At 60.3% G+C, this 13,641-nt stretch overlaps 1 protein-coding gene across 3 annotated transcripts in view; it reads right to left on the reverse strand.

The window, feature by feature from the left end:
- The window catches only part of OBSCN (obscurin, cytoskeletal calmodulin and titin-interacting RhoGEF), a 232,782-nt gene that overhangs the window by 59,040 nt on the left and 160,101 nt on the right, over positions 1-13,641 (reverse strand). For all 3 annotated transcript variants that reach the window (XM_049875093.1, XM_049875094.1, XM_049875095.1), the window contains 6 exons: positions 7,623-7,895; positions 7,222-7,497; positions 5,920-6,207; positions 5,294-5,569; positions 3,665-4,038; positions 784-1,648 (listed from right to left, as the gene is read on the reverse strand). In XM_049875093.1, coding sequence (XP_049731050.1) covers positions 784-1,648; positions 3,665-4,038; positions 5,294-5,569; positions 5,920-6,207; positions 7,222-7,497; positions 7,623-7,895 — 2,352 coding nt within the window. The remainder of the gene's footprint in view (positions 1-783; positions 1,649-3,664; positions 4,039-5,293; positions 5,570-5,919; positions 6,208-7,221; positions 7,498-7,622; positions 7,896-13,641) is intronic.

Below are 13,641 nucleotides of genomic sequence, written 5' to 3' on the forward strand. Positions count from 1 at the left end.
CTCAGCTCCCACATACATACATGGTACCATCATTTGGGTAGCTAGACATGCAAATACACTATTCATGTTAGTGTGTTCTCAGACCCTGACAGCAGAAGAGAATTTTGTCTTTGTCTACTGTCTTTCTCTTCCCCATTCTTTAAGAAGAATGCTCTCTTTGCCAGCTTGATTCCCAAGCTACTGTGACACAAGAGAGATAGAAGGCCAGCAGCGGAGTGAAAAGGAACTTTAAGGAAGGGCAAAGGCTGTGTGGGCTGAGAGTCCAGTGGAAGCAGGTGAGGGATTTGAAGCCAAAATGGCTTCAGGAGTGAGGAGACTGGACAGAAATTTCAAGTAATGATGCTGCTAGTTATTAATTGTGCCACCTTCAATGTTCCTAGGGAAATGCAAGTAAATAATGGAATGACTTTATTTTTAGCTACTGGCCTTTTTTTTCTGAATGGGAAATGGTGTCCGAACTAGGCCAATCTCAAACTCTCATTAAAAAAAAAAAAAAAAAAACTCTAGAAGGTTGTTTACATACCACTTCATAGATAAGGCTCAAAGAGGATAAGAACCTGCCCCAAAAGCACACAGCTAATCACAGGCAGAGCTAAGATTTAAATGCTAGTCTGTCGAACCCCAAAGTCAAGGGTTTCCCCTCCTCACTGAGCTATACCTGCGAAGAGCCCAGTGCCGCAGCATAGGTTGCTCCTTGGGCTTTCAGCTACTTCCCCTCCCACCTCTGGAACCCAGCTCCCAACCCCTGACCAAGGTGGCATGCAGACAGACCATGACACTCACCGGTGTCTGAGGTCAGGATGCTGGGCACGGGCCCCGGAAGCACCGTCGGGGCCACCTTGCTGATGTGCATCTCCACCCTATGGGGCCCTGGCTCCATGAGGTTGATCTCCACCCCGATCCCCATCGTGGCAAACATCTCCTGGAAGCGGGAGGCAGCCTGGCGGGCCTCGGCAAGGGCCTCAAAACGGATGCAGACAAAGTGCTCATCCTCACGGTACGTCTGCCCGTCCCCAGGCTCCTCCACCTCCACGCTGCCCTCCTCCGCACTGAAGAAGAGCTCCTCTTCCGAGACCTCAGCTGGGCCCTTGGTGCGGAAGAGCCGGTGCAGCCGCCGGGCAGCCCGCCGGAAGGCATCATCCAGCTCGCCCCCCGACGAGCTGTCTGCTTCACTCTCAGTCCCGCTGACCACCACACAGGCACTGTGGACTACACGGCCGAACTTGTTGCTCACTTCACAGGTATAGTGGCCAGCATCAGCATGGCCCAGACCCGTAACCAGCAGAGAGCAGGTGCCATCAGTAAGCTGGTCAATGTGGTGGTGCCGCCCATCCACCAGCTCCACACCGTCCTTCAGCCACCGGGCCTGCAGGTCTGCCTTGCTGGCCACCACACACTCCAGGTGCAGGACATCCCCCACCTGGGCCTCCGTGTTCCCAAACGTGCGCCTGAACACAGGCGCTTCCTGCTGCTTCATCTCCTTGCGGACCTTGTAGCCCTTAAAGGCCGCCTGGATCTTCATGGCCGCCTTGTCCATGGATGTGTCGCCCAAGTCCTCAGCATTCAGGTCACCTGATGGTGGGTGCACTGTGGCCGGTGGCTCCTGGAGCTTCTGTGGCTCCCCACAGGGGGCTGGTGGGGCCATGACCTGTGTGACCCAGGACCCGACAGGTGAGAGCTGGCAGGCCTCAGGGACCGCCCACCCACACCTTGTGGAAGGGAGGGGAGCTGAGGGCTGGAGTGGGGAAAGCACTGGTCCAAGGATACACGGGGCAAAACCAGGCACAGGGCTAGCTCTCCTGCCCTAGAGTCCACCCTGGTACCCTGTTCTGCCTCCACCTATCAGGAACGGCAGTAGTTTTATTGATTCAGGGTACTTGGCTGCTCCTATTGGTACAACGAGCAAGCCCGCCCTGCCTGGAACTACTTTCCACAGGCACCCAGAAGGAGAACTGATTGACAGGGGTTGTGAGGATGTCCACAGACAGCCTGGCTCCAGCTCTTCAGGAAAATGTTCTATCGGCCAGAATGGATGGAAAATGAAGGAGGCAGCCTTGAGAGGGAGGGAGGGTCCTGGGGGTGGGTGTGCAGCTGGAGGATTTGGGATATTCCCCAGTTGAGATACCACAGGGGAAACCAGGTGAGATCTGCGCCAAACTCAGCTCTCAGGTCCCATGTGTCTGAAGGTACAGAAGTATCTGCTGACCCTTTTCAGAACCATGGCTCAGGCTGAGCAACACCCACACCAAAGGTAGGTTCCAACACCTGGGTGACTTGCCCCAAACTGTAGGTGCACATGGCACTGACGTGGCAGTGCTCAGAATGCAGTTATGCACGGCACACAACAGCCATTTACTAAGGCTGACGATGCAGCAGACACTGACTGCCACCTCTCCTCTGTGTCCCTGCACAGGGCTGGTACGTAAGTGGCACTTGCTGGGCACTGGCTACATGAGGAGATGGGTAGATAGATGGAGAGAGCAGTGGATGAAGGGTGAGTGGGTAGCAGAAGGGCTTGGTGACCAGAGCGACAGGCTTGGGGGCGGGGTTAAGCAGATGACTGGGTGAAAAAGGAGATGAAATGGTGGGTATATGGCTGGTGGGTACAAGGTTGGGTGGACAAAGAGATGAGAAGGGTGAGGAGTAGATGGATAGATGAGTATAGATGGCTGGATGGGTAGGGTGAGTAAAGAGGCAGTGGGAGGGTAGATGGGGGATGAATGGATGAATTGCCAAAGGGTCATGGATAAGAAAAGAGGTGAACGGATGGATGGATGCAAAGGTGTGTGAGTAGGCGGACAGAACAGTGAGTAGGAAGGTGAATGCCTCAATTACTGAGTGACTGGATGAGTGAATGAGGGCTCAAGCACATGGATGGTTAAAAAAATGAGTGGACAAGTGAATAGATGGCAGGGAAGTGGGGCACTGAGTGGATTAACAGTTGAGCGGTGGAGAGGAGAGGAGGCAGGTGGGTGGATGGGGAAAACGGGATGGGGGAGAGCAGGTAAAAGAGTGAAGATGATCAAATGGGTGTATAATTTTGTACGTGGATGGAGAAAGGATAAAAAGGTCGCGGGGAAAGATGTGTACAAGGAGGCCGGGGCAAATGACAGGTGGGTGGGTGGATGGATAGGCAGACAATATGAATGGAAGGATGGGTGAAGGGGTGATGGGAGAGTGGATGGTAGGATGGGTATGTTAGAGAGTGAATGGGAGAGTGAATACATGGACGATGGGTGGATGATGGGTGAAGGGGTGGTGGGAAAGTGGGTGGCAGAGTGGGTAGGTTAAAGAGTGAGCAGGTGGGTGAGTGAATACATGGATATGGGTGGATGATAGGTGAGGGGGTGGTGGGAAAGCGGATGGGAAGATAGGTAGGTAAAGGAGTGAATGAATGCGTGAATACATGGATGACGGGTGGATGATGGGTGAAGGGGTGGTGGGAAAGTGGATGGTAAGATGGTTCGGTTAAAGAGTGAATGGATGAGTGAATACATGGACGATGGGTGGATGATGGGTGAAGAAGCAGTGGGCGGATGGACAAACTGTCAGATAGTGGATAAACAGGTGAGCAGGTGCAGGAATGGCGGACAGATGTCAGGTGGGTGGGTGGTGAAGTTCTAAGACACCTGGGCCGCCCCTGCAGGTCAAGCCAGAGGCTCACCTTGCTGGCAGGAGTCAGGGCAGCCGGCCGCCCAGCCTTCTTGAGGTAGGAGATCAGGGAAGGGGTGCCCGCCCGGGACTCGTCATCAGAGCTGGTGTGTGACAGGTCGGCCTCGCCAGTGCGCGCCAGCTCGTCGGCCGTGGAGTAGTCCTCGGAGAGGTAGGGAGCCGCCTCCTCTGCCTCCTGCCGCTGGCGCTGAGGGCGTCCATCCTCCTCGGGCAGCTCACTGATGGAGTCCAGTGTTGGCTCACGGCTCATGCGGCGCTTCCGAGCCAGGGCCTCCCACAGCAGATGCAGGTCGCCTTCCTGGGCCGCCTCGGGAGGGAGGCTGGGCTGTGCTGGGGCCTCGCCCTCTGAGCCTGGGGTCAGCATCACTGAGAAGGGCAATGGGTGGTCAGCCAGCCCTGCCTGGCTGCTGAGCAGAATGTGGCCTGGGCCAGCAGCCTCCCCTCCCCAGGCCTCTGCTCCTCTCTGGGCCATTAGATAGCTCTGGACGGCACAATCTGAATCTACAAAGCATTAAAAAAAAACTAGGGGCCTGTAAATACCCTCTCTAACCTCAGACTCCCACACAAGGCCTCGCTCTGGGCCCTGGATGGGCCAGGCAGTCATCGGAACAGGCAAAGGCTCTGCCAAGTCACAAACTGCACTTAACCTTAGCCCTTCCTGGCTCTGCTGAGACGTAAGGCCTGGAGGCCACACAGCCTCAGCCTCAGAGGCTGCTCCCCATCCCTCGGCCTCTCACTGTACTCACCTGTCTCCCAGATAACTCTCACTCACAGACATGCCACCTCCTCTAGGAAGCCTCCCTGGGTCTCCCCCTACACATGGTCCTGCGAGCCCCTCACAGGCTCATCACACTGAGGACTGCCTGGCGTGTGCCCCTTTCCCTGGGCACATTGAGTGCTGCTGACTTAATGAACTTTAGGAGCAGAAATACAGGGTCCCCAAAGCCCCCGTGCAACAAGGCAGAAGGAGAGAAACAGGCCAGCCCTGCTCTAAAACCCAGCCCTCACAGCAACCCCAGGAAAGCAGATTACTACTGTATTTTTCACAAATAACGTGCCCACGTAAGTTGCGCGTCCACACACATAACGCGCATAGCATACATAGGAAAAGTACTGTCGAAGGGGATTGTGTGGTTGGCAAAAAAACATAACTTTCATGTATGTGTGTAAAAATACAGTAGTGCTGCCACTTGTTACAGATGAGAAACAGCCAGCAAGGTTAGGTCCCAGGTCGCACAGCCTGCAGGAGGGAGGCCAGGGATGGGCCTGCAGCCACATCAGCCAGCCCACTCTAACAGCAGCCTTCTGCTGAAGGCCCTGGAGAAAGCCGCCTTACATGAAGTGTGGTGGCCAGGGTCAGGGAGTACACAGAGGCTGAAGGAGACCTGCCATGGTAGAGCCAAGACCCTGGTGTCAGGGAACATGGCGGCTGGCCTGGACACCAGGGACGAGGGGTATAAGATCAAGGATAAGCATCGTGGAGCCTGACACACGCCTCCCTCCCACCCAGTCTCCCTTCCTTGGGAAAGCTGGTGCCAAGAGGGGCCAGGGCACCCCCAATGTCCCACAGTTCCCCATTCCCAGGAGGCTTCCCCCCTTTCCCAGCCCCTGCAGGACACACCCTGGAAGGTGGCAGCAGCCATGGGGGCCTGGCCGCAGGCTGGACTACAGTGGTACTCGCCCTGGTCCTCCGGCGTGAAACCCCGGATGACCAGTGTCTGCCGCTGGCCCTGGGTGATGATTTCAAAGCGGCCGCCAGGCTGGATGCTCTCCGTCCCCTTCTGCCAGGCGACCTCGCCAACCTCGGCCATCACCTCGCACTCCAGATGCACATCCTCGCCAGCTGCCACTTCCTGGCTCACAGGAGACAGGGGTGCAGGTGCAGGTTCCAGAGGCTCTGTGGGGTGCAGCATCCGTGTACAAAGAACAGCCCACGTCAGCAAGGGCACTCCTCGGGGGGGCCTGGACCCTCCTCGGAGCTTGAAGGGGCCCCTGCTAGTGGGGGAGCCTCCTCGGGACTCACAGACAGGAGTACTTGCCAGCAGGGGGAGGCTTCAACCTCCCAGCAAGCAGTCCCCTGCAGCCTCCAGGCCTAACTACCACCCCATTATCACATGAGACAACAGGGCCCAGGGCAGGGGTTTAGGACCAAGACGGGGGCTGGCCCCAGAACAGCCAAGGTGAGAACTGGCACTGGGACCCAGGACCGGAGGCTGCCCGGCCCCTGAGGGTAGGGTTGTGACTCACCGAGCTTCACCATCTGGGGCAGATGCACGGGCTCCCCAGCACCTGCAGGGCCCACAGCCGCAACACGGAAACGGTATGTCTCCCCAGGGGCCAGGCCGTCCACCACACACTCAGGCCCTGGCACCAGCTCATGGCACAGCTGCCACTCTCCTGTGGCCGCTGACTTCATCTCCACCCGATAGCCGCAAAGGCCACCACCACCATCACTGGCTGGGGCCACCCAGGACAGAGTCACAGAGCAGCCGCTCCGGCCCACCACTTCCGCATCCTCGGGGGGGTCAGGGAGGCCTGCGGGCCGGGTGTCCAGTGAGCACATGAATGGATAGAAGACAGCAATCCGCCCGCCCACAAAGAGCCCCTCCAACTGAGCGCGGGGTCTGATTCCAAGGGTCTGGGGTCAAGTGAGGCCAGATGCCCAGTGGCCTGTGTGCCTGTGCCTGGTTTTCTGGCCTGTGCCAGGCCCACCAGAGCCCAAGGGGGCAGAGGGGAGCAGAGGTGGGCAGAGTCCTCATACGGTGTCTGCAGGGAGTCGCTGAGCCCAGCCCAGGTCAGGGGAGGCTGAGAATCCTCAGCAGCCTTGGGGCAGCTTGCAGCAGGACTAAGACCATCAGGACCTGCCTGCTCCCCGCTACCCCTACAGGGCTCAGCTCAGGGGGCCAAGAGAGGAACAGACGAGTGGAATCACAAGGGCCGCCCTCAGGAGCATTGGCAGGTTCATGCAGACAGAGAAGCCAAAGGCTCAGGTGCCATTTCCACGTGACCTCACCATGCCTTACAGGCTCAGGGCCCTCAGGACTGGCTGAGGTACCTGGGCAGGGGATGGGAGGTGGAGGCAACTGAGGAGGGCGCCCCGCCTGTGACTCCCTGTCTCCGTGTGAAGCTAGGATGTCGAGGCACCTGCACCCCCATCCTCTCTGACTTCTCGAGCTCCAGCTTACCTCCCAATACAAGAAACGGGCCTTGTTCTGAGGCCCAGGGACCCCTCAGGGGGACTCAGAGGAGGCCCTAAGGGCTCTGCCTGGGCCCAAGTGGAAGGAGCTTGTATCCAGACCAGAAGCCCCAAAGGAGCCCAACAGTGCGTACCGTGGAGGCCAGGACCATGTTTGGGGCAAAGCCAACTGTGGCTCAAGGCTTCAGGAACAGGGCCAAGCTGCTCCTCAGTCTGGACAGGTCAGGGCAAGCCAACAAGGGCACTCAGGGTGCCAGCCCCCACCCCAGGACTCAATTCGTGTCCTCTGAGAGCATCTGGGGCTGGGACGTGCCAAGACCCTGCCTGCAAGACAGCCCCTGTGAACTACCCACCCAGCACAGTAAGCCGGGCAGAGGTTACCGCATCCCGGGCAGCAAAGGTGACCTCCCCGGCGTGGTGGGGCTGGGCGCTTCGCAGCAGTAGGGTGTGGTGGTTGCCGTCGGCAATGACTGCCCAGTCAGTGTCCTCCGGTGTGATGGCGGCACCATTGAGGTACCAGGAGGCCTCGCCCACGGGCACCGCCTCACTGAGCGTGCAGTGGAATGTGGCCTGCCCGCCAGCCCGCACCGTCACATCCTGAGGGGGTTCCAGGAGTTCCAGGCGCCAGCCTGCAGACACATGAGCAAGGAGGGTCGCCCAGGCTGCAGGGCACAGCAGGCTGAGCAGGCACACATTCCCTCCCTGCGGGGTCTCAGATGATGTTGCTTCCTGCCCTCCCACCACACAAAGTCACCTCTGACTGTGAGGAAGGCCGAGGTCACCATGTCCCCAACCAGGAAGGTCACCCGGCAGCTGTCCTGGAGCCTCAGGTTTTTCAGCAGGAGCAAGTGTCGCAAGCCATTCTCAAAGTAGACCACCTCTGTGTTCTCCGAGGTGCGGACCGGCTCGTCGTCCAGCAGCCAGCTGTGGGCCGCCACCTCCGGCTGTGAGAGCTGGCACTCAAACAGGGCCTCCCCGCCCTCCAGCGCCTCCACATTCTCCAGGCCACGCACCACCGTGTTCTTGGCTGTGAAAGGAGGACACAGCTCAGGGCCCATGCTGGCTCCTCTGCCAGCCAGGGCACAGCCACATGGATGGCAGTACTGAGGTTCCACCTGGAGCGGCCCATGCTGCGACCTCTGTGGCCAGACGTGGCCTGTGGTGTGATCCTGTGGGGGGGCGTACCCACCGCAGCAAGAGAAACTGATGCTTAGGCCCCAGCGTGGGCCTCCGAGGTGCCTCCTAGCCCACACAGGCCCACCCTGCACTGCCCTGCAGTCTGGGTCTAGGTGGGCTCTCACACTCCATTCATTGCTGCCACGGCTCCCAGAAGCTCAGTGCACTCTAGTGCAAACCATAATCCACAGGGCTTCACAGCACCACCCCCCCGCCCCCGCCCGGCCCCGCCGCACGTGTATAATTACAAGAGTCTCCAGAGCAGCCACACACAGGCAGAGGCCTGCCCTGCCTAAGCTTCGGCTCATACCAGCTTTTGGCTTGGCCATCTCCAGGGCCTCCGGAGTCCAAGCACTGTGCCCTGGCAGGCGGAGAAGCAGGGGCCTTCCTGGAGGTGGTGGACAACCAAGGAATGGGTGTGATCAATCCGCCCCACGGAGCAGAGTCGGCTCGAGATAGAGGGATACTGGTGGGCACTTCTGACCAAGGGCCACAGCATGCAGAGCCCTTGACTGCGTCTCAGAGCACCCCTCCAGCTGGGGGGACCCCAGGTACCAGACACCTCTTGTCTGTCCCCCTTCCTCTAGACGAGTGTTCCGTCCACCAATCGAAATTACGCCGTCACCACGGACGCTAAAAAATGCCGCAGGTCAGATGTAAGGGTCATGGCTGCTCTCAGCAGGAGCAAGGGGCAATCGCAGGTCTGAGCAGTAGCCAGGTGGGCAGGGCTGAAATTGGATCTCCCTCAGCTCCTACATCACTGTTGCTTGCTTCAGTACAGACCAAGGTCTCAAAGTCGCAGCTGACCCCATGCCTCCGCCCTCACCATCTTCACAGTGATCTTGTCACTTCTCTGCTGAAAACTGCCAGTAACACCCCACCTCACTAAGACTGAAAGCCCAGATCCTGCAGTGACCACAAGCCCCGGACCCAGGCCCCTCGCCCTGCCCTGTGTGCAGAAGCCCAAGGTCTCTGGCCCTGGTCTCATGCCTTCACACCGTCCCTTCCCCAGATTTCCACATGTCTCAGCCCTCACTGCCCTCAGGCCCCAATTCTGGTGCCACTGTCTGGCGGGGGGCCTTCCTGTCCATCCTATCAAATTGCAGCCCCTCCCACCCTGCAGTCCCAGGGAGGCGGCCAGTGGTCTGGATCTGGCACCCCCTTGCTCACTCCAGCCTGGGTGACAACTGCCTCTGTCCTCCAGCTCACCCACCCGGACAGCTTCAGGCTTCCACAAACAGGACACGACCACAGATAAATGAAGCTTGCCCCAAGGGATGGGGTCCACAGCCCCACCAGCCCTCCCACAGTGTATCATCATCAAGCTACAGATGGGGCGACGCTGACCTGCCCAGGAAGGGACAGTGCTGGGATTTGAACCCAGGATTGCAAAGCTCAGCCTGCCTCCTCTGCTCCAGGGCACAGCCTCACCCAGGTGTTCCGCCCGCTGCTCCAGGCTGCCTCATCTGCCTGCTCCTCCTCCCAAGGCCTTCACCCCACCTGTTCCCTCCCAGAGTTCCTCTCAGCTGTTTTGGATGCAGGGCCTTTGGGAGCAACCTCTGCCGAGGGGCTATCCTGCCCCCAGCCCCATTCTAGAGGCCGGGGTGGTGGAGGAAAGCAGGGGTCTGGGAGGGGTGGGCTCAGGTCCTGGTGCAGCCAAAGCGAAAGCCACCTGCTGTGATGGTGCTCAGATCTCTACCAACTCCTGTGATTTCTCTTAAGTCTCACTCTTCTGGTGTCTGACTTTTGTTCCACATCACCCTAGAGGCCTCATCACCTCCTGGCTGTCGCTGCCTGCCACCCTCCCATCTGGCACAGTCTGAGCCTCGCTGTGGCTGCGGCCGGGTCCTGGCTGCCAGCCGGGCGGCCTCACCTTGCACTTGCAGCAGGGCCACCACACGGGTGCCCGCGGCCTCACAGGCATAGATGCCGCTGTCGCAGGGCAAGGCCGGCCTGAGAGTCAGCCTGGCCACGTTCCAGTCCTGCTCTATGACGACCCGGCGCCCGTCGGCGTGCACTTCCTGCTCATCCCTCTTCCACGTGGCCTGCACGGGCCGGGAGTACTGACAGAGGAGCTCGGCCATGCCATCCTCCTCCACCACCAGGTCCTGCATGGCACTGACCACTTCCACCGTGGGATCTGTCGGCCGACACCCCGGACACGCGTTAGGCTTGGCAGCACGGCCACACTCCCTGCTGCTGCTACTGTGGCTCAGCGGCGGCAAAGCTCTGGCAGGAAGGCACAGGGCTGCAGGGTGGGGGTAGGTGCGGGGCGCAGTCCCTCGCCTGCCTGTGCACAAGGACACACGGGCACACAGACCCCACGCAGCCCCCCGCCTGCCTGTGCACAAGGACACACGGGCACACAGACCCCACGCAGCCCCCCGCCTGCCTGTGCACAAGGACACACGGGCACACAGACCCCACGCAGCCCCCCGCCTGCCTGTGCACAAGGACCCACGGGCACACAGACCCCACGCAGCCCCCCGCCTGCCTGTGCACAAGGACCCACGGGCACACAGACCCCACGCAGCCCCCCGCCTGCCTGTGCACAAGGACCCACGGGCACACAGACCCCACGCAGCCCCCCGCCTGCCTGTGCACAAGGACACACGGGCACACAGACCCCACGCAGCCCCCCGCCTGCCTGTGCACAAGGACCCACGGGCACACAGACCCCACGCAGCCCCCCGCCTGCCTGTGCACAAGGACCCACGGGCACACAGACCCCACGCAGTCCCCCGCCTGCCTGTGCACAAGGACACACGGGCACACAGACCCCACGCAGCCCCCCGCCTGCCTGTGCACAAGGACACACGGGCACACAGACCCCACGCAGCCCCCCGCCTGCCTGTGCACAAGGACACACGGGCACACAGACCCCACGCAGCCCCCCGCCTGCCTGTGCACAAGGACCCACGGGCACACAGACCCCACGCAGCCCCCCGCCTGCCTGTGCACAAGGACCCACGGGCACACAGACCCCACGCAGCCCCCCGCCTGCCTGTGCACAAGGACCCACGGGCACACAGACCCCACGCAGCCCCCCGCCTGCCTGTGCACAAGGACACACGGGCACACAGACCCCACGCAGCCCCCCGCCTGCCTGTGCACAAGGACACACGGGCACACAGACCTCACGCAGTCCCTCTACCCCCAGCAGACAGCACTGTCAGGGTCTCTATCCGGGCTGTGCCCTCCTGCCCCTACATTCCATCTCCCCAGCCCAGGCCTCTGCCCATCACTCCACAGGAGACACAGCACCGCCTCCCGAAAGCCCTGGGGCCCTGGGCACGTGGTGTCCCAGCCCGGACTCTCTGCAGGGGCCCTGCACCTCCCAGCATTACATACTCCCCCTACCCAGGGTCACCTGATATGACTGCCACCCCATCCCCACTTGTTGCAATTCCATTCAACAAAGGATTGTTTTCCTTCTGAACTTGAACACTCCAAAGTTTCCACAGAGGGTGTGAATTGCTTTTCTACTCTCAAGCAAATATTAAATGCCAATCAATAAAGAGGGCGTTGCACCCACCCGTCTCTGCCCACCCCTGGGGCAGCCACACCTGCTGCACTCTCTGCCCCAGCCTCCCCCTGTGAGGAAGGCACCCCCGTCCGCCAGCACGATGTCTAGGTGTCTGTGCACCAGGCAAAGCAGGGGATCAGGACGCCTCTACTGGAGGTGGGGGAATGGGCCTTTCCCCTGGGCAGCCCTGTCCACACCCACAGCAGGTGTAGGGTGAGTCCCAGGCAGGGTGCTGCAGCTTCAGGTCAGAGGAGCTACTGGGGGAGCCTGAGAAGGCTGCCCTTGCCCTTCACATGCCCTTCACAGATGCCTGAGGGCAGGGGCTTCGTGGCAGGGGGATGCTGAGCCCCAGCCAGTGGCAGGTGGCAGCCAGATGGGCAGTGCCTGGAACCCTGCAGACAGGTGGGACACAGAGTCTGCCTTCTGTTTTACCTCTCCCCCAAGTCTGCTGTCTCATCTATGAAGTAGGCATAATGCGGTCGCCCATCCTCACGGCTGCCCCATGCAGACAGCACACAAGGACGATGCCAGTCCACGCCATGAGGGCCGGCTAGGCTCTGACCCTGACCCTGACCCACCCCCAGGAGCCTGCAGGAAGCATGCGGGGCAGGAGCAGAAGCACCAGCGTGGGGGTGGGACAGCCCACCGGCCAATACCTTTGATCAACAACTTAGCTGTGGAGACCAGAGGCCCCGCCTGGTAGGTGACAGTGCCTGAGTCAGCGACCCCCAGGCCTGAGAGTGTAAGGGAGTGGAGGGTCCCATCACGCACAGTGATGGAGCTCTGGGGGCCGTCCTGAAGAAGAGTCCCATCCAGCCACCAGCGGGCCTCTGGCCCACCAGCACGAGACACCTCGCAGGAAAATGTGGCCACCTCCCCCGCGAAGACATCCACGTTCTGCAAGCCACGCACCAGGCGCAACGCTGCCTCTGCGTGACAGGGTGAGAAGAATGGTCTGGGCTGGCCACCCTGGGGTGCTCCTGGGCAGGGCTACCCTGCAGTTACCCTGAAGTCCACCTAGGCACGGGCCACCCTGGGGTCTGACTGCATGGGGGCCGCAAGGAGCCAGAAGATGGCCTGGGGTGGAAGTTTGGGAATCAACTCTGCCAGCCAGCCCACCCTGAGCACAGATGGAGGGAGACATGGAAGCTCCATTCCCAGGGTCCCAAACCTACCCCCACCTCAGAACATGCCCAGTTTCAGGGACAGCTGGCCAGTGAGGAGGCAGAGCAGACATGCCTCAGGCCCTGTGGCTGGGGACCTTTCCGGCATCTGAGTCAGCATGGGGTGAGGAGCAGGCAGGGTGGAAAGGTGATGTGCCTGCCTGGAAGAGGAGGGTCTGCCTCCGGAAGCAAGCGCCCTGTCCCTGGGGTGTCCCATCCTGAGAATGTAATTTCTCCAGATGTTCTCTGAGGTCCCTAAGATTCCAGGACCCTAACGCATGCTATCACACAGAGGGGCTTGAGCTCTGGAAGCTTCCTGGACTCCACACACAGCCTCTGCCTGCTGAGTGCCCTCCACATACTCCCCCTCCCACCCTGTCCTCCTCTCTGTAAGGCCCCCAGTCTCACTCAAGCAGGGGCAGTGATGGGAGCTGAGCCTCAGCTCACCACAGGCGAGAGAAGGCCAGACTCAGGGCTGGTCTGGGAGAACCAAAGGCTTCTTCCACCACCTGCTGCCCGGGGCTGGGGCATGGGGGATGCTGCCCACTCCCTCGCCTTCCACCCAGGGTGGAGGGCCTGTGCACCCCTCTCTGGCCTTGCCTCTGAGTCCCTTTCCCATCCAGGCCCATACTATGCCATCCTGGGGACTCCTCGCAAAGAGGCAGAAACTTTCCCAACTCCACTGACAAAGTCCAGATGCCTCCATTAGCCTCCTCCCACAGCCCCCTGCCCCTCAGGTCCCTGGGTGGAAAGTGAGAGAGGCAGGTAAGAGAGCTTCCAGAGGTACTGGCCACCCTCAGCACAATGTCCAGGCAGAGCGGCCAGCTTGAATGTCTGCCTCCACCCTCCCCCAGAAAACCCTCTCAGTAGAAAGCCCCTAGCAACCTTCCTCTACACTCTTCCTCGGT

The sequence above is a fragment of the Elephas maximus genome, chromosome 2 (assembly GCF_024166365.1).
Source record: "Elephas maximus indicus isolate mEleMax1 chromosome 2, mEleMax1 primary haplotype, whole genome shotgun sequence".
Classification (NCBI taxonomy): domain Eukaryota; kingdom Metazoa; phylum Chordata; class Mammalia; order Proboscidea; family Elephantidae; genus Elephas; species Elephas maximus.